This window comes from Trachurus trachurus (assembly GCF_905171665.1).
Source record: "Trachurus trachurus genome assembly, chromosome: 8".
NCBI lineage: Eukaryota > Metazoa > Chordata > Actinopteri > Carangiformes > Carangidae > Trachurus > Trachurus trachurus.
This window is the reverse complement of record NC_139905.1, coordinates 8,478,607-8,498,507: the sequence shown is the minus strand read 5'-3', so window position 1 is coordinate 8,498,507 and position 19,901 is coordinate 8,478,607. Positions and strand designations below refer to the sequence as shown.

The 19,901-nt window shown below is 44.2% G+C and overlaps 2 protein-coding genes across 2 annotated transcripts; one reads left to right on the top strand and one right to left on the bottom strand.

The window, feature by feature from the left end:
• Positions 1 to 1,323: 1,323 nt before the first annotated feature.
• On the bottom strand, positions 1,324 to 8,831 carry LOC310989891 (perforin-1-like; the record flags this gene model as incomplete). The annotated part of the gene is made up of 5 exons (XM_083977044.1): positions 8,820 to 8,831; positions 2,845 to 3,417; positions 2,579 to 2,717; positions 2,280 to 2,491; positions 1,324 to 2,203 (listed from the first exon to the last, which is right to left on the bottom strand). Exons 2-5 carry the CDS (start codon positions 3,375 to 3,377, stop codon positions 1,324 to 1,326), a joined length of 1,764 nt encoding a protein of 587 aa, XP_083833170.1. The 5' UTR covers positions 3,378 to 3,417; positions 8,820 to 8,831.
• A 3,473-nt stretch (positions 8,832 to 12,304) lies between these two features.
• On the top strand, positions 12,305 to 19,315 carry paqr4a (progestin and adipoQ receptor family member IVa; the record flags this gene model as incomplete). Its single annotated transcript, XM_083978141.1, has 3 exons — positions 12,305 to 12,485; positions 16,683 to 16,901; positions 18,882 to 19,315. The coding sequence occupies exons 1-3, from the start codon at positions 12,320 to 12,322 to the stop codon at positions 19,313 to 19,315; spliced, it is 819 nt and encodes a 272-aa protein (XP_083834267.1). The 5' UTR covers positions 12,305 to 12,319.
• Positions 19,316 to 19,901: the final 586 nt, after the last annotated feature.

The window sequence follows — 19,901 nt, the reverse complement described above, 5'->3', positions numbered from 1 at the left end:
TTCCCTTGTGTATTTAACTTCTGTGTCTCACTTTGTCTTTGTTGGATCGTTGTTATTATTTCCCGTGTCCATGCCCATCTTCCAGTGTTCCCCTGCAAGGCCCTGTTGAGTAAATAAAAGCCTTCTTCATGCCACCGAACCTGCGAGTCTGCATTTGGGTCCTTCCCTAAGAAAGCCTGACAGTACGATCCAACCAATATGGACCCAGCAGACCATTCCCCTCCCAGGTGGATGACACTCTTCAATTATTTTGCCTACCTGGCTGAGAAGACAGCCAGACAGTCAGCTGCCACCAACTCCCCAAGTCCCAGTAGAAGAGTCCCATCTCGCCATCGCCAGCAGCCCAAGCTGCGTCCCCAGCAACCTACCTACCCAGCAGGGACAAATCCCTATGTGGGTACCTGAACAAAACGCAAACTAACGTGCAATAAGTGCAATAAAATATAGGTGACATCTGTGCGAAGTCTACATACCCAGTTCAGTAACAAACATGGAAGTGAGTGCATGAACTTGTTAAAAGTGATTTAATTTTGAATGGTTAACAGAAAAAAATTAAAGAAATTCATGAAGAGGGGCAGTAAATGGAAGTCAAGACTTGCAAAGATTCATTAAAACATTGTATATCAGCACGAAAGCAGCAGAAACCTCTCTCCATCTGCTTCTGTCTACATCATTATCACAAAGCCATGAGGCAATAAGAACATTAAAAAGGTAAAAATACACTCAAGGAACTGCGCAGATTAAAAAATATATTGCTGTAAATAAAAGATACAAAGAGTCAAACACATATTTCAGTAACTGCAAAAACTTCAAGATGATCTGCTGTCCTAAAGGAAACCAGGCTGGTAGCCTACATTATAAACACAACAGAGGAAGGTCTGAATCTCTCTTCTGAGGGGCTTGTTATTGTCTACTTGAACCAAGAAAATATAGTAGATTTTTAGGTAAATAGAGAAACCAAATCCTGCAAGGCTGGGGTGCTGGGCCCAGGTGGGCTGGCCAGCTTTGTTGTGACATCACAAAGTCACAGGAAGTCCCAATGGCTGTTTTTCAGGATCAGTTTCTGAATACAGGCTGTGTTGATATCTCTGTGGACTGAGGCTTTTATACTTTCACAGTATTAATACAGAATCTAGAGCTGACTTATAATCACACTACACACGCACATCAACTTTTGCATAATAAAGGACCTTTAAAGCAAAAGCAAAAGCAATCATAAAGATATAAGGGATGTTTCCCTGATATGACTTTGAGCCATTTTAATGTATTTCTTGTCATTTGTTGTCGTACGTACGTAGGCCTCGGTAAAAACCAACTAGGGTGTCATATCACATCAACTTTTGGCTCAGCAGTGAGACTCTGGTTTCTGTACAGGCTGGTGTCATTCACAAACACACCCATCTCTAACAGCATGGCCTTTGGAATAGGTTGGGCATGGCGGGACACATACAGACTCTTCAGACTTGGACTCATGGGTGAAGGTTTGTACTCAGTGCACAGCTTCCCGCTCAGACTCGGAGCACAAGTTGCCTCCAGTTTGAAGAATAAACGCCCATGTTTCAGACTACAGACATCTTCCTTGACTCCTGTGGAGATATCCTGCAGACATTGTCCCAACAGGTCATCGTCCCATTTGTTGTCCTCATCCCACACTTCAAATTTCACCTTATGTCCTGAGGACAAGTCCTGAGAACCCAGGTCTACGACCGTGTTCCAGTTTGGGTTGTTGTTGTCCCAAATGACTTGAGTCCGTCGGACCATCTGCCCATTGAAAAACACCTTTACGTAACCATCTGTGGCTCCGAACCAGTCACCCCACAGACCAGAAGCTCGTTGTACAATTATGATGACCCGGGCCATGCCCTTGCGGGTCGGGCAGCAGTCGGCGTTTACAGCAGGTTCATTGTGGCACTGGCAGACGCAGGGATCCCTTGAGTCACTCTTGATGCCGACCTGACAGCGTTGACTGCAGTTCCTCAACAGGCCTTTCTCCAGGATGTAATGACTAATGGCTGAGCGCAGGTTCTTTCGGGCGGGTGTGTTCGTAGGCAGCAACTCATGAAGCGAGTCCAGAGAATATGAGACTATGTCTGGATGCTGTGGGAGTGAGTTCAGCCATTCCTTGTAGGCCTTTGGATCTTTGTCAGCAGAGAAAAGAAGGTCTGGCTCGGTGGTGGGCCCCCCCCCCTTTATTTCTGTGAGCCTGGAGAGGAAAGAGTTTGCTTAAAGAACTGGTGCTCACTGAGAAATGCAAAAAAGAAAGCATGTTATGAACACACCTGTCGCTGAAGCGGCTGGAGAACGATGCCTTGCTCTCTGTCTTTTCAACGTCCTTGTTGCAGTGTTTTGCTTGAGCTTTCACTGTGACGTGGGTGCTGACAGACGCCTCGGCCTCCAGACACATCTCCACCTCCTCCATACTTAAGCCCTGCAGGCTGGCCTGGCACTGCTTGATGCTGGTTACAGACTGAACACTTCCTCCCAGCTTCACCTGGAAGCATGCATTTAAATATTATTTTCATAAGCAAATGTGTTACCTTGTATATTATTTCAATATACTGTATGTGTTTTGATTCACCTTGGTGACGTAATGGGTGCCAAAGTCATCAATCAGCTTGTAAAACGGTTGCTTAGTTTCTGGGCTGTAGGTTTTAGGGAGCTTTTTTAACGCTCGTTGAAATTCCCTGTGCAGCTTTGGCTGGCCGGTCACTCTGTAGCTGTTGACAGTGAGACACCGGGTAAGAAAAGACAACAATGAATGTATAAAAGTGATGAGCGTCAAAGTGTATTCATTTGTTAGCAAGAGTTCAGACAGAGGTTTTCTTTGAGTCCTCATCTTCTTACCTGTAATACTCGCAGGAAAAGCTTTGGCTGGAAAAGCTGAACTTGTCGTTCTTTGTTTTTTCCATGGAATAACCGGCCAGTTTAGAATTGGTTCCAGCCAGCATCAATGAGGCACCTTTCTTAGCCGTTTTAAGGTCTAAATTTACCCCCCAATTGTTTTCAACAGAAGAGGTGCTGGAAGTGACCAGAGCCTCACTGGATCGGTGGAGTGTACTGGTCACTTTCATGCTGCAGGACTGTTTTGACCTCCAGTCCACCACTGACAAGGGGAGCTTTTGTTTTTTGTTCTCCAGATAGCGGTTGCTGCACAGGGTGCACGTTTTATCCTTGCGTTTCCACTCATTCATGTTGAGCACAAAGGCCCCCTTACGCTCCATTTTGATGATGTCAAAGCCTTCCCCGGCCAAGTCGGTACCTGGAGCAAATTCTGCCTCCTTGCACTGTTTGGGTGTTCCTTCAGTGCACGATGGATACGTACACTGAGGGAGGGAAAGCATGAGGCCGACGCAGATGCAAATCTTTAGCAGGAACATGCTGCTGATTTGGGTGATGGATGCAAACTGATAGTTTATCCTGAAAAAGAAACATTTGAGATTGGCAATTGAGCTGTTTATCAAGACACTATTGTTGCTTTGTGGACACGTCTGAACTACAGCAGGATCTGGTGCATCTGCACCTGTTTTACCCACTTGTAAAAGGACCTCGGGCTGTCCTAAATCTCTAAATTGCCATTTTTATCCATGATTATAGAAACTGTTTCTCAACACAATATATTTCCTCTAAGAAGCACAATCATAAGAGAAAAGCTGCCCCCAAAGAAAACTTCAAATTCTTGTGGATGGCAGTAGACTTAGGCTGTCTTTACACTGCACGGTTCAAGTGGCCCAATTCCAATTTTTTCCTCTCAAGTGGCTCAGATCGGATCTGTAACATGAATCGGATATTGTCAGATCAGGTTCAGGCCCCCGTTATGGAAATAAATCAGATACAATTCGGATATCTGCCAATGCGTCTGCAGTCTAAACAGACAGATCGGATCTTTCCTGGCAATGCGTGTCATACGTCATCAATGATAATATTAAAGCAGAAGTAAGCGATCCGGTCGTTTTGGCTAACTTCTTGTCAGCCGATGGAGTTAGCAGTCCCCGCCCTCGTCCCTACGTCACCACATGCACACGCATCCCTTGGCTGCACACACAGAGAGGACCGCCCCTTTATGCCGCTCTCTCTCCTCATTGGATAAAGGTTGTAGGATACAAGGAAAGTTTTCTCCTCGGCTTACAGCAGAGCAGAGTGACTGACAGACCCGTGTTTCAGACCAAACACTCTATATAAGTGATTGCTGTCGGATATAACTATTTAAGACTTATATTAACACAAACATTCCGCTTCTGCTTTAATTCACGTGCCCACACGTTGCGCTGAACCTCTGTAGCCCGTGATTGACACATGGGACTGACCTGGACTACCGTGGCCAGCTGTAGTCACTGTCACAGGAGTTACAGTGTTTCATTTTCGTGGTGTCTGCGCGTCTGTTTTTTCCCCCTCACTAGTTCTTGTATACAGTAGGCCTAATATTAATTTTTATGCAGATTGAGGGCAGGAGTGTGAAAAGGGAGCGCGTGATGAACACCAGATTTCACGTTTTCCTACCGGCAAAAACTGAACTGAGCCAATAAGAAATCATGAGAGGAAAAACAATACACATTTGTGTCCAAGAGGCTGTCCCGTCCTCACTACATGAGCGACAGAGGATCGAACGGTGGCACAACTGTCACCGTCACTGTCAGCTGCTCATCTCACAGCAGCTCCGCTCCACGCAGGCACTTCACTAACTTTATTTTGTAAGGACAGACATTCAAAAAAATCACTAGTTTATTTCCAGTGGGTTGTTTCATGCAAGCACAGCAGGTGTAAATGCAGATATCAGATATGGGTCACTTCTGATAGAACATGGAAATAGGCAGTCAAAAAAAATCAGATACAGGCAACAAATCAGAATTGGGCATCAATGCCTGCAGTGTAAAGACAGCCTTAGTAGATTTAATATCAACTTCTTTGCAGATGATATCCAACTTTACTTTAAGATAACACTACCTTGTACCTCCAACCTGTCCTGTCTAATGACCAGAGGTGTGGACTTGGACTCGGGACTTGAGACTTGACTTGGACTCGAGTCCCGATTTTGATGACTTAAGACTTGCTTGATCAAATCAAAAAAAGACTTGGACTCGCTTGGGACTTGATGCCAAAGACTTGAGACTCTACTTGGACTTGAGAGCAAAGACTTGAGACTCTACTTGGACTTAACCCTCTTGACTTGAATTCAAGTCAAGTCACATGAAGCAAGCACAAATATTAAAATAATCACATCAATGTTATACTGTAACAGCCAGTCAGAGACGTTCTATATGGAACCCACTCCTGTTATCAGTCTTGGCTGTATAATTAATGCCAACACACTAGTCTGGCCTGACGGAAGTGCGTTGCTGCGATTAGCCTCTGATTGGTCGGAACGAGCCACCCGGCGGAAGTCCCGCCTCCGTGCTGCAGCTTTCATAGTCCGCCCAGTAAAGGGAAACATCAACAAACAACAACAGGAACCGAACCATGGATCCGTGTCATGAACCTAACAGAAGAATACATATCTGTCAGCGGTTGCCAACCGCCGTTAAACCGAACAAAATAATAAATATCCGTTAACGGATGCCGACCGTCGTTACACCGCGGACCGAAATCCAGTTTCCAACCGGCAATATTTTGCAAGCGCGCCGTTGCTACGGCGTTGCTACGGCGCCGACCACAACGATTGTGACTGGTTGAAAGAATTCCAAACGGCCGGAGCGTTTTTTTCTCTGATCGCAGAATCATAGGCGGAGCAGCCAGACTCTCCTTCTTTTCTGGAGGAGGGTCTGGCAGGCGAGACTACCAACACACTAAAGCCTACCACACACATAAAGATAATCTGGCTGATTTTGCCCCGATTTTCCCCCTTCAGACCAAAGACAAAAGTCGCCCAATTATCTTAGGCTTTTAAGATTAATTTATGAGATTCTGGTTCTGGATTGTGGTGTTTTAAAGGGATAGTTCAACATTTTGGCAAATTGGCCCATTGCCATAATTGCTATAGTCATAGCAGTAGGTTCGTTACCTTTAATTGTAGGTGTAAGCTATTTTTAGTACAGCGGAGCGCAGCAGCAGGCTGCTCAGAGCTACGCTATGGAGGCTAAGGGAATTTCTTGGTTTCCCTCATTAAACTCATCAAATACAAAATCCCAAAACTCCACAGCGCTTTTGTAGACAAGTTGTGAGCTGCACAACCACCACGCTATGAGATAATGACGGAACGATACGAAACGGAGCCGTTTTCGAGGTAAATTCATACAAAACCGCTGATGCGCGTTGCGTTCAGGGACAGTTTTTCAGTAAGCAGACTCTGTATTTACCTTGTATTTACCTCGAAAACGGCTCCGTTTCGTATCGTTCCGTCATTATCTCATAGCGTGGTGGTTGTGCAGGTCACAACTTGTCTACAAAAGCGCTGTGGAGTTTTGGGATGTTGAATTTGATGAGTTTAATGAGGTAAACCAAGAAATTCCCTTAGCCTCCATAGCGTAGCTCTGAGCAGCCAGCTGCTCTGCTCCGCCGTACTGAAAATAGCTTACACCTACAATTAAAGGTAATGAACCTACTGCTATGACTATAGCGATTATGGCAATGGGCCAATTTGCCAAAATGTTGAACTATCCCTTTAAGATTTAAATTCTCCCGACAATCGGCTCGTAAAACGGTCGGCGCCGACAATCGTAAATATTAAACATGTTCAATATTTACAATTGTCGGCTCCGATAATCGTGACCGTTTGGATCAAAAGTCGGCTTGTGTGTGGGGGAACTCGACAATCCTGAGTCACCGGCTCCGCGGAATGTGATGTGAAATTGAATGTAACCAATAAATAAGCGATCTGACTGCAGAACACGTAGCATAACAAACCAGTGTGGCTAAAGCTCCATGGCTACCAAAGACGGTTTAATAGAGTATCTTTGATGGCTAGCATCAACAGAGAAGCTACGTTAGATCACATTCGATCACGCAAGATTTCTGGCGTGTTACTGTAGGCCTACGTCAATTTTAAATAGCATAATAACAACTTAACAATTGAGGCGTGGTCATGATCTTTATGTATCATTAATTATAATCGATTTGTTTGGGTCTCGAAACAAAAATCTTTGGACTTGGTTGGGACTCGAAACAAAATCTTAGGACTTGGTTGGGACTCGAAAAAAAATCTTAGGACTTGGTTGGGACTCGAAACTAAAATCTTAGGACTTGGTTGGGACTCGAAACAAAAATCTTAGGACTTGGACTTGACTTGGGACTTGAGAGCAAAGACTTGAGACTCTACTCGAGACTTGAGAGCAAAGACTTGAGACTCTACTTGGACTTGCAACATAGGGACTTTCTCCCACCTCTGCTAATGACTGTGAACTTTATGTAAACACAGAATAGAGATCACAATATGAACCATGCTGAACCATGAGCTCCTTTTATCCTAGAGTATTTGTTCCTTACTTACACCCATTGATCATGACAGGCATCTTCTTTAGAGATGATGATTATTAACTCATTGAGTGTTGCGCTCTTTTCCAAAGTTTTAGTCAAGTGTACCGGCAATTTAGACAATTTTTACGATCCACAGTGTATTCTACATTATTGCCACCGACACATACTATGGCTCATTTGAAAAGTGAAACAGCTTCAAAGGGCCACAGACCGTTTATTTCTGCGTGCCTCCGTTCCTGAGAAAAGTCAAGCTAAACATGGCTGGTTTTCACCAAAATCCCTGCTTTTTTTCTAGAAAAGGAGATACAGCATTTTTTAATGAAATTTGCTCTGTTTGTGCCTGTCGCTCTTCTGACACTTACATTTCTGGATCAAAGGGCTCGTGTAAGATAAATATATACAACAATTGTTCTTCTACTCACAAAACCACCATCGGGGGCGGGGGGGGACGCCACTAAACAACAATAACACAGGAGCACCGTGCCGTGTCACAGCATCTTGCCACGGAATGTGATGGTCTCTCGGCCAAAACAGGTCGGGAACACCGGCCCAACCGGTGGTCGCGGTCCTTCTGTGGTACGGATCGGTGGTGCCGGCGGCCTGCTTTGGCCCAGAGACCATCACATTTTATCGCGGGAGGACACGGTGTTGCTGGAGATGAAGACCTGCGCTCCATCCGCATACATATCTCGGTTTGCAAAAGCCGAGTTGTGATAAAAACTTCCAGATCATGAGTTGTCATGAGTTTTTGATCGTCATCTATTTCAGTTCTGCTCGTCGTAGAGTCCCCAAATTTACACATAAGGTGTGTTAAAGTGTCTATTTTCATAATTAAAAAAAAAAGCAAAAAACGTAAAAAAAAATGTACGTTATTGGCACTCAACGCATGGGAACGAAAAACGTAAAATTACGTGGTTGGCACTCAATGAGTTAATATACATTCATTCATTGTTTTTATTTTGTTTGTTTTGTTTTTACTCTTGACATATTCAATAAAGAAATGAAAATGATCATGTCATCAATGCTTTATGTATCTCTATTCTTGATTATTGAAATACACTAGATTCTGGCCTCAGCAGACAAAATTTTAGATAAATTCTGTCTGATGAGTGCCAAAGTATTTCCAAAATCTCTGTGAATGGTAAGTTCCTCTGTTTTTGAAGTTTTTAAATCTTTAAACCAAGCTAAGCTCTTAAAACTAGCACATATAGAACAATCTTAGGACTTTTTCTAAAAAAAAAAAAGAATTAGCATTTTATTCATTTTTTTTTCTCTCTTTTAAAATGGATTTGGATTTTATCTACTAAATTCTATTAAATGTAGTGCAAATAATTTTTGTACAACGCTACACTTGAAAACTAAAAAATAACATTTGAAAGTATTTGAAAATTAGCAAATCAGCAAAGACTCACCTCTGTCTTGACTGTTCATGCTTCTCAAATGGGTCTGGATATCAATCCTTTGTACTTATATCGACAAACAAACAGGGCTGGACGTATCATTCACAGGTGGTGGTTTCACAGTTTGGTTGAAGAGACAACTGTCATTTCTTTCCACACATCTTTGTTGTTAGTGTGGTCTTAGGTGAGAGAATTAAATGTTTTGCAAAGTTGCAAGGGAACGACAATGGTGGTCATTAGTTTCATACAAGGCCTGATGTTAAATAGACATGACACAGACAAGACATTGAAATACACAAACAAAATAAAGCAATGTCTTATTATTTATTTAGTCATATATGTTTATTTAAATACATAAAACAAAGTAGAAATCATATGAAATGTGTAGCTATAATATTCTGATAATTTAACACACATGCTACTCCTGCATGCAGCATGTCTCTCCTCCACTCTGCTGATTGACATCCCACGTTACACGGCCCAAGCAGCAGAGAGAGGGGTGAGAGGTGGAGGTGGTGTGATTCATCCAGATCCTCAGCAGTCCTCTCCCATTAGAGGATCACAGAACGTCACCCGATGCCTTCAAGTGCTCCTGGGAAACTTCTGCCTCCAAGTGCATCTGTTACTTTCGTGCACCAATAATGACCTACAGTGCAGCTGTGCAGTGACAGTGTCTGTGCAGTTGTTTGAAGTGGGGAAAAAAGGCAACACTTAGCATTGGTGAGATGCACTCTTGACTGTTTTGTGGTTAATGGGTGACCTGTAGGTTTAAGTGTGAAGTTGCACAGAGATATTTTCTCATGATTATTTGGAGACTGTCAGAATTTACCTGCTTATTCCACAATTGTGTTTCCCTGCAGCTATTTTATCTTTCTACCCATCCATTTAAGCATTTGAAAACATTCCTTAAGGCTGACCTATTTTGTCTTTCATCTCTAAATATAATATTACAACAGAGGGAACACTGTTGATGCAGCATATAAATCAGTAGTGACCTGCAAATGATAAGCATGCTTTTTCAGCAAGCACAGGTGATAATTACAATATTTCTGGCTGTATTGAAGGCAGCTAAAGCTCAGTCAGTGCTGGCATTTACACTGCCAAGTGCAGCCAAGCAGCATCAAACGGCACAGTCAACCAAAATAAGACCAGAAGTGAGGGGAGAACACCTACAAAATAAAATATAGGCTACCCTTTGAAAGTATTTTTAATGTGTTTTGAAAAAAGTGAGCAGGGGTGAGAAGTGGCAGATTTATTGTATGTTTGTAGCCAATAGCCGATATTAGTGACTATATATACTGCAACAAGTAAGGAATATGTTGCATTTGAATGAGTTGGGTGTGTTTCATGAGTAGGCCTAGGCCTACCTGGGGTCAGGTAGTTTTATTCAAACATAGCAGTTCTGTTTGACAGAGTGTGTGTAAACATTTGTAAACAGGGCTGGAGGTGGAGAACGGAGGGGATCAGCAGTGGACTGAAAACAAATATTCGCCTTGGGGCTTCCTTAAAGGCGCCATCACCATCTTGTGTATTTATGTTAACCAGGTGTAACATGCTCGGTCCTCTCTGAGCATAGTGCTTTTGTTACAACACCTGTGTGAAGACTTTAATCACTATAATTCCCTGCATTCAAACTCTGAACTAACATAGTGACCTGCTACTCATCGTGGTTAAAGATCTTACCCCACAGCACTTTGACAGCTGACAGACAGCACACATGTCCAGACTTGAACCTGGAATGTTCTGTGCACAAACATTTTTACAGCTTATGGCTTGCTGCCATATGTAGTCTTTATTTCAACATGGCCCATACATCAGCAAAGGGTAAAATTACAGGAAAGTAAAATAACAATAACAAGTGATTAATTCTCCATGGTCACATCCACTTATTATTGTGGAAAAGAATAACAGAGGCTTTTGATCTCTAGTCCAAGTCCAATGTTGTGTTTACACCGTATCCAGGTTGATCTAATCTGGATTTCACAATTCATGATTAATCGCTTTTTGTAGGCTTGGTCTTATATAGGCTAGTCTGAGTTTTCATAAATTGCCTTGTAAAGGTTACACATATCTGAAGGAGGGTGTTGAAATATTGACTATTTTGGGATGTATAACAACTTTTCACAGCAATAATTTGGTTTAAAAAAAACAAACAGACAATAACCTTCTGAAAAATATTTTTTTTCAAATTTCCCTTTCCTGCTCTAATGATGTTTTATTTTGAAGTCCAGCACCGGAAGTGTCCTGGTTAGTATTCCAGAAAACTTGACCGTCGAGTGAGTGGAGGCGATGCAGGAGGGGACCTGAGGCCGCCGGGGGGAAGAAGAAGAGACACCGCATTTCAAGGAATTACATCCAGAAAGGGAGAGAAATAATAATGGTGGATCGTAACCGGGTGAAACAGAAGCCGGAGAAACTGAATGTAACCTTCACGGAACAACGGGCCATTGGTGTTTGGAGTCAGCCGCCGCCTCGGATATCAGCAGCTCCCTCATCCTCCTCATCCCTGCTGCTCACAGGACGTCGGTAGCCGCCTGCCTGCTGCCTGCCTGCTGCCCTGCCCGGCTCGGTTGCTTGCTTGCTTGCTTGCTAGCCCCTGCAGTCCTTCCTAAAGAAAAAAAAAAAAAATCTCCGCTCCAGAGTCACCGATTTAATTTGATTTTTTTTTTTTTTTTAAACAGCAGTTACACGGGGAACGGACACCACGACCGTTAGATATTCGTTGGAGGTTATGAATGACGTGCTAACTAGTCCTCAACCGCCGAACGAACACCGACCGTTAGGATTTAGAATCAAGCTTCTTTAGCATCATCTGGAGTTGGATGGACTCGCGCGGCGGCAGCTCGTCACACAGCAACCGCGTCCCAGCGTTCCATCCTGCACTATTATTATTATAACTGCCGCCGCTCGTGCCGCCGCCGCCGCCGCCGCCGCTTGAACTGCTTCTGCTGCGGCAGCGGAATGCTAACTCGGACGAGGAGGATAGGAAGCGGCTTTTATTAACATGACCAGGACCAGGAACATTTTGTCTCCTCATCCTCACCACCACCACTACGACCACCACCGCTTTCAGGTGCCACAACACTGACATTCTCCTTCTTTACCTGCTGCCAAATGTAATGACCGCCCTGGGGCTGCTGCTGCTAATACTGCTGCACCACCACCATGTACGTGGCTGGCCGTGTCTGCCTCCAGCCCTGCGGATGACACTCGCTCAGTTACCGGCGTTTCAAAGCAAACAGCGGCGGCGCGGATACACCGTCGCCGGGTAGCGCCGAGAGACTTTACCGGGGTGGGTGGGGGGGTGGGGGGAGTTTTTGCTAGCGCCGAGCTAGGCGGCTAACAGCACAATAACTATATACATACACGCCCCTGACAAACAAAAGCAAACAAAACAAACACCAATGGTATCCCATAAGGTTTTAGTCGCAATAATCTTACTTAACGTGTACATAGGTGTACAGTCCGTTTTTTACTTATTCGGCGGGGTCATATTAACCGTCCTGTTTGCTATGGCATTTTTAAATGGACCCAGGCTGCTGGACTGGGCGAGTTCACCTCCACATCTTCAGTTTAACAAGTACGTCCTCACGGGATACCGGCCAATCTCCTCGGTGCAGGACTGCATCAGAAGCCTGTTTTACCTGCACAATGAACTTGGAAACATATACACTCACGGTGAGTACAGCCAACACACACACACACACACACACACACACACACACACACACACACACACACACACACACACACACACACACACACACACACACACACACACACACGCACACACACACGCACAAAACCCATGCATATATAAATAAATAAATCAGGCTGAGCTGCTTAGTCAGCAGGTGAGATTTCTACAGCTGTGACTTTGAGTATTAACCCACATCAGTACTGATACACCACAGTGGACCGATGCCAAACCAGACCCCTGCTGCTGCTGCACTGGAGCCTGGAAATCCTGCAAAGCCACACTTGACTTCAACCCTCAGTATATAAGCACTTACATCAGAGTTTCTCTCAGGGATGAAAACATGTGATTTGGTGCTCTCTTTTTTTCCAGTTGACACTAATTATAAAAGATTTGAGTTATAAAACATTAAAAAGCATCAAAATACAGAATCAAGCCCCACATTACACTACTAGTCCTCCGCTTGTACTCCTGCAGTAAATCTGAGAATGAATGAGAGTGCTGTACTGTTAGATAATGAATCTATTAGTGTTTTCACAGAAAATTATCTCAAAACTATTGTTTAAGTCATTTTCAAGCACAAAAATCTTAAAGTGTTGCTGATTCAAGGCTCTCATATATGATTTTTTTTTCTTTTTCTTGTTTTAATTCAATATTTTCTTATGGTTGGTCAATATAAAACATTAGAAAGTGTCACAATGGGTGTTTTTAATTGACGAATTGTGAAAGTAATCAACATATTGATCTAAAATAGAAACTTTTGTAAGATTGCAGACCGATATTTGAATACAATGTGTATATTTAATGCTAAGTCATACTTCCAGGGAAGTGTTGCACCTCTTACTGCGCCTCATTTATCTGACAGCTGTAGATCCAGATATCTTGTTTTGTCTCACCAACACAGCCCAGAGGTTTTCAGTTTTCAGTCATGATGTGATGGAAGAAAAGAGAAGTTATTATAATTAACAAGTCACTCAACTCAATTCATTAGTTGGATATTGTGTCAACTTGGTGATACGGGTATGAAATGCTGCAGCAAATCATTATAATACTCTACTTCTGCTTTAACACAAAAGAAACATTCACAACAGTTCACTGAGATTATATACTCAGATTATTTTTCACTGTTGTGTTGCTGCTTTTGTTTAAGAAAAATCACTTATATCAAGTTTATTACTAACTTTTAAATGAAGGTTTTTCTTTTGATTAAATTCATTATGCATTTTTAAAAGGGTGTGTAAAAGGGTGTGTTGTTAAACGCCCTCAGGCTATGTGTTTATTTAGTTAAAGAAGTTTGCTCAACTGGAGCGCGTGTAATTGCCAGGAGTGGCTTTTTTTTTTGTCTCTTTTCATCTGGTCCAAAATGTCATGGTTACACAATATGTCATTCTTTTAATAGGTTGGGGCGAAGACAAAATTAATTGCAGTAATGTGTTAATCTGTGGCGGCCAGAGGTGAGACTGATGTGCCAGCTTGTTAACAATCTGCATGGGGTCGTTGTGTTTTCAGATTGATACGATTAGACTGCCAATAGCGTGGCACGGAGCAGCAGCAGCATGACCGCTTTCCTTTCTCCCGTAGCGGCCAGAGAGAGAGCGCCGTGTGTGTGTGTCAGTGTGTGTGTGTGTGTGTGTGTGTACGTCATCTGTGTTCAGTGACTTCTGACAATCTGACAACTTCCTGAGTGTGAAGGTCATCATCGCTCGGCGGCGGCTCTCCAGCTGCCAGCAGCCACAGAACGAACCGCAGCAGTGATCATCAGGGGGAAGTGGCGCCCTGGAAGTCTTTATTCCACTCCAGTGACGTCAGCCGGAGCCATGTGACCTCAAATGCACCATTAACATCATTGCCTATATAAGGCAGTGGTGTTTAATCCACTGAGCTTTTTTGTCTGATTCAGTGAAACCGAGAAGAAAAAGATGCAGAGGTGTTTGCAGCTCACGTGCAACACATTTATTCTGTGTTCTTTATTTTGTATTTTATTATATTTATTGTGTTGCAACATTTAGCAGCTAAGCCCTATTAGCTGGGCTGCCTTCAGAGGACGAGTGTGTGGTGTATGTGTGTGTGTTATTAGGGGGGAGGGGCACAGATAACACTCTTAAAAATAGATGTGTTACAGTGGATGGTGTTGCCTGACTGTATCACCTGGCCCGGGACAAAACGCCTCGACATTGGGGCGGTGGGGGGGTAAAGACAGAGCAGAGTGGAGCAAGCGAGAGAAAAAAAAACGAACCAAGGGAGCGGGTACTGTACTGTCCTGTACGTGTATGTGGATCAGCTTTCAAGGTCTCAAGGTCTGGATTTTGCTCACGTAGCACTGAGTGCCCCCCCCCCTCACACCCCCCCTCACCCCCTCTTCGCCCTGTTGCCAAATACAGAAGCTGCTGCATCAAAATAAGAGCTTAGCGTCCTGTGCGTGAGCCTCGTCTTCCTCCACCGGCGCTCACACTGATAAGTTTGTGCCAATCATGTAGGTTCCCCTTCTGCTCTGCTCCACACTGTTGTCTGCTGCTCTGTGTGTATGTGTGTGTATGTGTGTGTGTGTGTGCATACTCAGCAGAGTTGGATGCACCCCCTTTCACATCCACTCGTTCTTTCTTTGTATCATGCGGAGAAAAAAAAAAAAACAATGTCCACGGGCTCGGGAAGTCCTGGGCTAGACAATCCATCACAATTAAACATGACAGCTTAATTTTGGTTTCTTCAGAAGTTTTCCGTGTCGCGTTGTTGTCGACACGTCACTTCGGGCTCCTGTCTCCTGTCAATCACAGAAAAGAATAACAGGGTTCCCACGCATCCTGGAAAACCGGGTAAACCTGGAGAATGGTTGACCAGTTTTCCAGTCATAGAAAACACATGGAAGCTGAGGGAAAAAAAGTCAGATATCCTGGAAAAGCTTGAGTGAAAACTTGAAAGTGACTCTGAGTTGATGAATGTTTCCAGTATTGGACCTATTGTCTCCTCTGCTGAGTGACAGATAGTGACAGAGAGCTGTTAGGTGTGGTTTAAAAACAACAACATCATGTTTTTGCGTTGTTCCATGATACATTTCTCTTAATTTCTAAGCATGCAAGATATTATTTCACAGATAAGTTAGAGCCATTGATTGCACACATTTAAAGGGATAGTTCAACATCTTGACAAATTGGCCCATTGCCATAATCACTATAGTCATAGCAGTAGGTTCGTTACCTTTAATTGTCGGTGCAAGCAATTTTTAGAACGGCGGAGCAGAGCTGCGAGCTGCTCAGAGCTACGCTACGGAGGCTAGTGGGATTTCTTGGTTTCCCTCATCAAATACACAATCCAACAACTCCAAAACGCTCTGGTGGACAAGTTGTGACCTGCACATTCACCACGCTATGAGATAATAACAGAACGTTACGAGACAAAGTTGTTTTCAAGGTAAATGCAGAGACTGCTTGCTGAAAAACTGCCCCCGACGGGAACGCATGTCAGCGGTTTTGCATGAATTTACCTCTAAAACAACTCCGTCTCGTAACGTTCTGTTATTATCTCATAGCGTGGTGAATGTGCAGGTCACAACTTGTCCACGAGAGCGTTTTGGAGTTGTTGGATTGTGTATTTGATGAGTTTAATGAGAAAAAACAAAGAAATCCCATGAGCTTCCGTAGCGTAGCTCAGAGCAGCTCACGGCTCTGCTCCGCCGTTCTAAAAATAGCTTGCACCGACAATTGAAGGTAACGAACCTACTCCTAAAACTATAGCGATTATGGCAATGGGCCAATTTGCCAAAATGTTGAAGTATCCCTTTAAATCAGACTTCTGGGAGAGAGAATCAGAGAGAAGAATGAACATAACTGGTTAAATGTCCAAAATAAGGTACAACTGTCATAAAGACTTCTCCAAAGCATGAATGGGACGGGGGATGTGTGTGATAACGTCATGTCTGTCGTACTGTAGCAGCTGAAAATGTCCTGGAAAATGATTTAAAGAAAAGAGTGGGAACCCTGAAGAATAAAAATAAACCGCCTGAGAGAAAAGAAAGAGAGAGATGCTGCTGTATAAATTTTATTGTCCAAACTGTGTAATTAGATCTGCTGTGTTTTAAAAACAGGAGCCTGATCCAATAACCTGTGTTTGTCTCCTCTCCTCTCCTCTCCTCTCCTCTCCTATTCCTCTTCCTCTCATCTTCCTCTCCTCTTCCTCTCCAGGCATTCCTTTGGTTTGCTTCCTGGTGCTGCTGCCTCTCAACATCCCCTGGTCTCAGATCAGCGTCACGTGGTTGGGCGTGGTGCACTTTCTGGCTTGTCTGTCGCCCCAGCTGGGCTCCGTGCTCTATCACCTCTTCATGAACCACGAGGGAGGCGAGCCCGTCTACCACACCCTCCTCAAGCTCGACGTGTGTGGGATCTGCATGATAAACACACTGGGTAAGAATGTGTATGTGTGTTCAGCAGATTTCCTCATCGTTTATCATCTGGGAGCCTCTTCCTTGTCGCTGCCCGGCCTGTTTGCTTTATGGGTGGAATTTTTTTTTTCCCCCTCGTATTGATTATCAATGATTTACCGGGGAAGTGTTCTGCTTGAAGGTGTGGTATTGACTCGTCAGAACAGATTTGACTGCTGATTACTTCGCTTTTTCAACGGGCCAATGCAAGCAGTGATCCCAAGATGTGAGATGATCTGTGATTCGTCGATGCCGCCTAATATATGAAAGACTGACAAGTGCATTATTGTGCATTTATTTATATCCTTATGCAGCGTTTTCCCACAGAGAGAGAGAGAGGCGGCGGCTGCAGACACGCTCGCTCATACAGTCAACACTACATAAAACCACATGTAATCTGCTGCACTGCAAATATTTTAATTAGGGCCAAATAAATCAACAGTGTACAGATGTTTTTTCCACACACTGGTTCAAACAAAGAACAACCTTCATTATCTGGTGTCTGGTTGTGAACACAGAGCTCACTGATGCAGCAGGTTTTCTCCCAGTGACAATAACCTGCTATTGTCACTGGTTTCTGTGAGACAGACACATACAGAGTGAGTGTGAGAATTAGACTTTACTCCATTTTAAATAGTAAAACAAAAGTAAAACTCAATGTGTATTTTAGACAAACTTTATTGGTCTATCGTTCAACATTACACTGATAATGATTCATTAATGGTTAATAGACATGAGATTAGATTAGATTACGGTAGATATCTCTTTTTCCAGTTATCATATCACTACATAGATTAAATGCTCTCTCACCCTTTGAGGAAGTGTTGATGTAATGTTACGTCACATTAAAGTTATGTCTTTTTTATTTGAATCCATATGAATCACACTATTTTAATTTAACAATATCACTGTTTCCTCTAGGATTTTTTAAAGATGTGGCGGCAGGACCCTGAACCTGAAACGTCAGATAATTTACCATGCAGCGTGGGGCAGTAACTGTCATGTGATATTGTCAAAAGACCAGCGTGTAGTGAGAACATGACCTCGAAGAGAGGAGATTATTAACAGAAACCGACATGTGGTGTTAAACTTATGGGCTACAATAACCTTGTATAAGTTGTTTATTGATAAACCGAGCGCCGTCCAGCAGATCGAGACACTTGAGGAAGTTTAGAAAGTAACGGTAACTAGTCGATTATTATAGTGCATCTGCTCTGACCTGATTATGAAGTAGCGGCGGCGATAATTAAGGAGTGGCGGGCCGACACAACTGAATGCATATAGCGGAAAACCTGAGTATTATACAGTATCGTGTACTTAAGCAGTATATGGATGAGGTGAGACCTGTGGCATCGATCACACAACATTATCAAGTTCATAGTAGTTGATCGGAAAGAATATTCTAGGAACTATGCAAGTCCTGTCGCCATGTGCATTTGTTTACTACGAAGCCGTTATTCCCATGACCCGCCAGGCAGCGTCCAGGAAACCAGGAAATGCTGGGCGAGCCGACCACTAAATTATAATATCAAAATAACTATAAAGACAAAACGATACATTTATCGAACATGGACACATTAACAAGTGTGGGTAACATAGCTTCATCCACATTAATATGAGACTCTTTTATAACCAAAAGCAAACTCCTCTGGGTCTCTTTAAGGTAAAAATGTTGCATAATGAACCTAAACAAACCTGCATAGTCCCTCTTTAATTGACAGTTGATCCACTAATTGATGAATCAACTTTAATATAACGACTTGTGTGCTGGACTCTGTTTGCTCTGCAGCTTCATGAGGAGCTTCACCAGAGTGAGATTAACACATTTAACACATTTACCGATAACACCCGGTCAGGAGGCGGCTGCTCGACGCAGCAGGAAGCAGTCGGACTCGTGTTGTGGTCCAGGTGTTGCTGTGCTGACTCCCTCTGTGTGTGTGTGTGTGTGTGTTTCCTGTCTCAGGAGCGCTGCCCATCGTCTACAGCACGCTGCTGTGCTACCCGTTCATCCGGACCGTCGCCCTGTTGGTCTACATCCTGCTGTCCAGCCACGCCATCTACTGCGCCGTCACGGCCCGGAGCAGCGTCCGCCGGCTGCGCTCCTTCGCCTGGCAGGCGCTCTTCCGCTTCTCCTTCTTCCTGCTGCGCTGGGTGGGCGTGGGCGGCGGCAGCCCCACCTCGCTCCGCCACTTCCTCATGATGGACGCGCTGGCCGTGCTGGGCGGGGTCATCAACATCATGCGCATCCCGGAGCGCTTCCGCCCGGGCCTCTTTGACTACTGGTGCAACAGCCACCAGATCATGCACGTGCTGGTGGTGGGCTCCATCCTCTACCTGCACTGGGGGGTCCTGGACGACCTGCTGTGGATCAACAGCTACAACTGCCCCTCAGACTGACCCCCCCCCGCCCCCGCCCCCGCCACCGCCAGGATGTACGCCCAACAGGACCTCTGGTGGGGGGAGGGGGGGTTTGGGGTGGGCGGGGTTGGGGTTGGGGCTGAGGTGAGGCGACGTGTCGTCTGTGCATGTGTTCACCTCAAACTCAGAATGTCCATATCTTCGTCCATCTCAGTTCTGTGTGTGTGCAAATGCAGGCAAAACGTAATGTCAAATAACACGCACAACAACAAGCAGTCTGACTCTCTCACTGGCCACCAACATGGGACGCACAGGTGTACACACACACACACACACACACACACACATGCATTTTAAACAGTACATTTATTAAGTGAGTAGTGGACATTAGGTGACGGCTCAGTCAGAGTCTGGATCCTTTTACGTAACAGTAGAAGTTTTACTTGAGCGTTACGAGTCTGCGGCGAGAGGAACGATATCACACACGCTCCAGTCCTCTGAGATGTCACTGTTGCTACCTATGCAGCACATCCATGTTTCAGCTCTCACACGTCACGTCACATCACGTCACGTCACATGACATCACACAGACTCAGACTCCCTCACTCCTATATTTTTATACCAC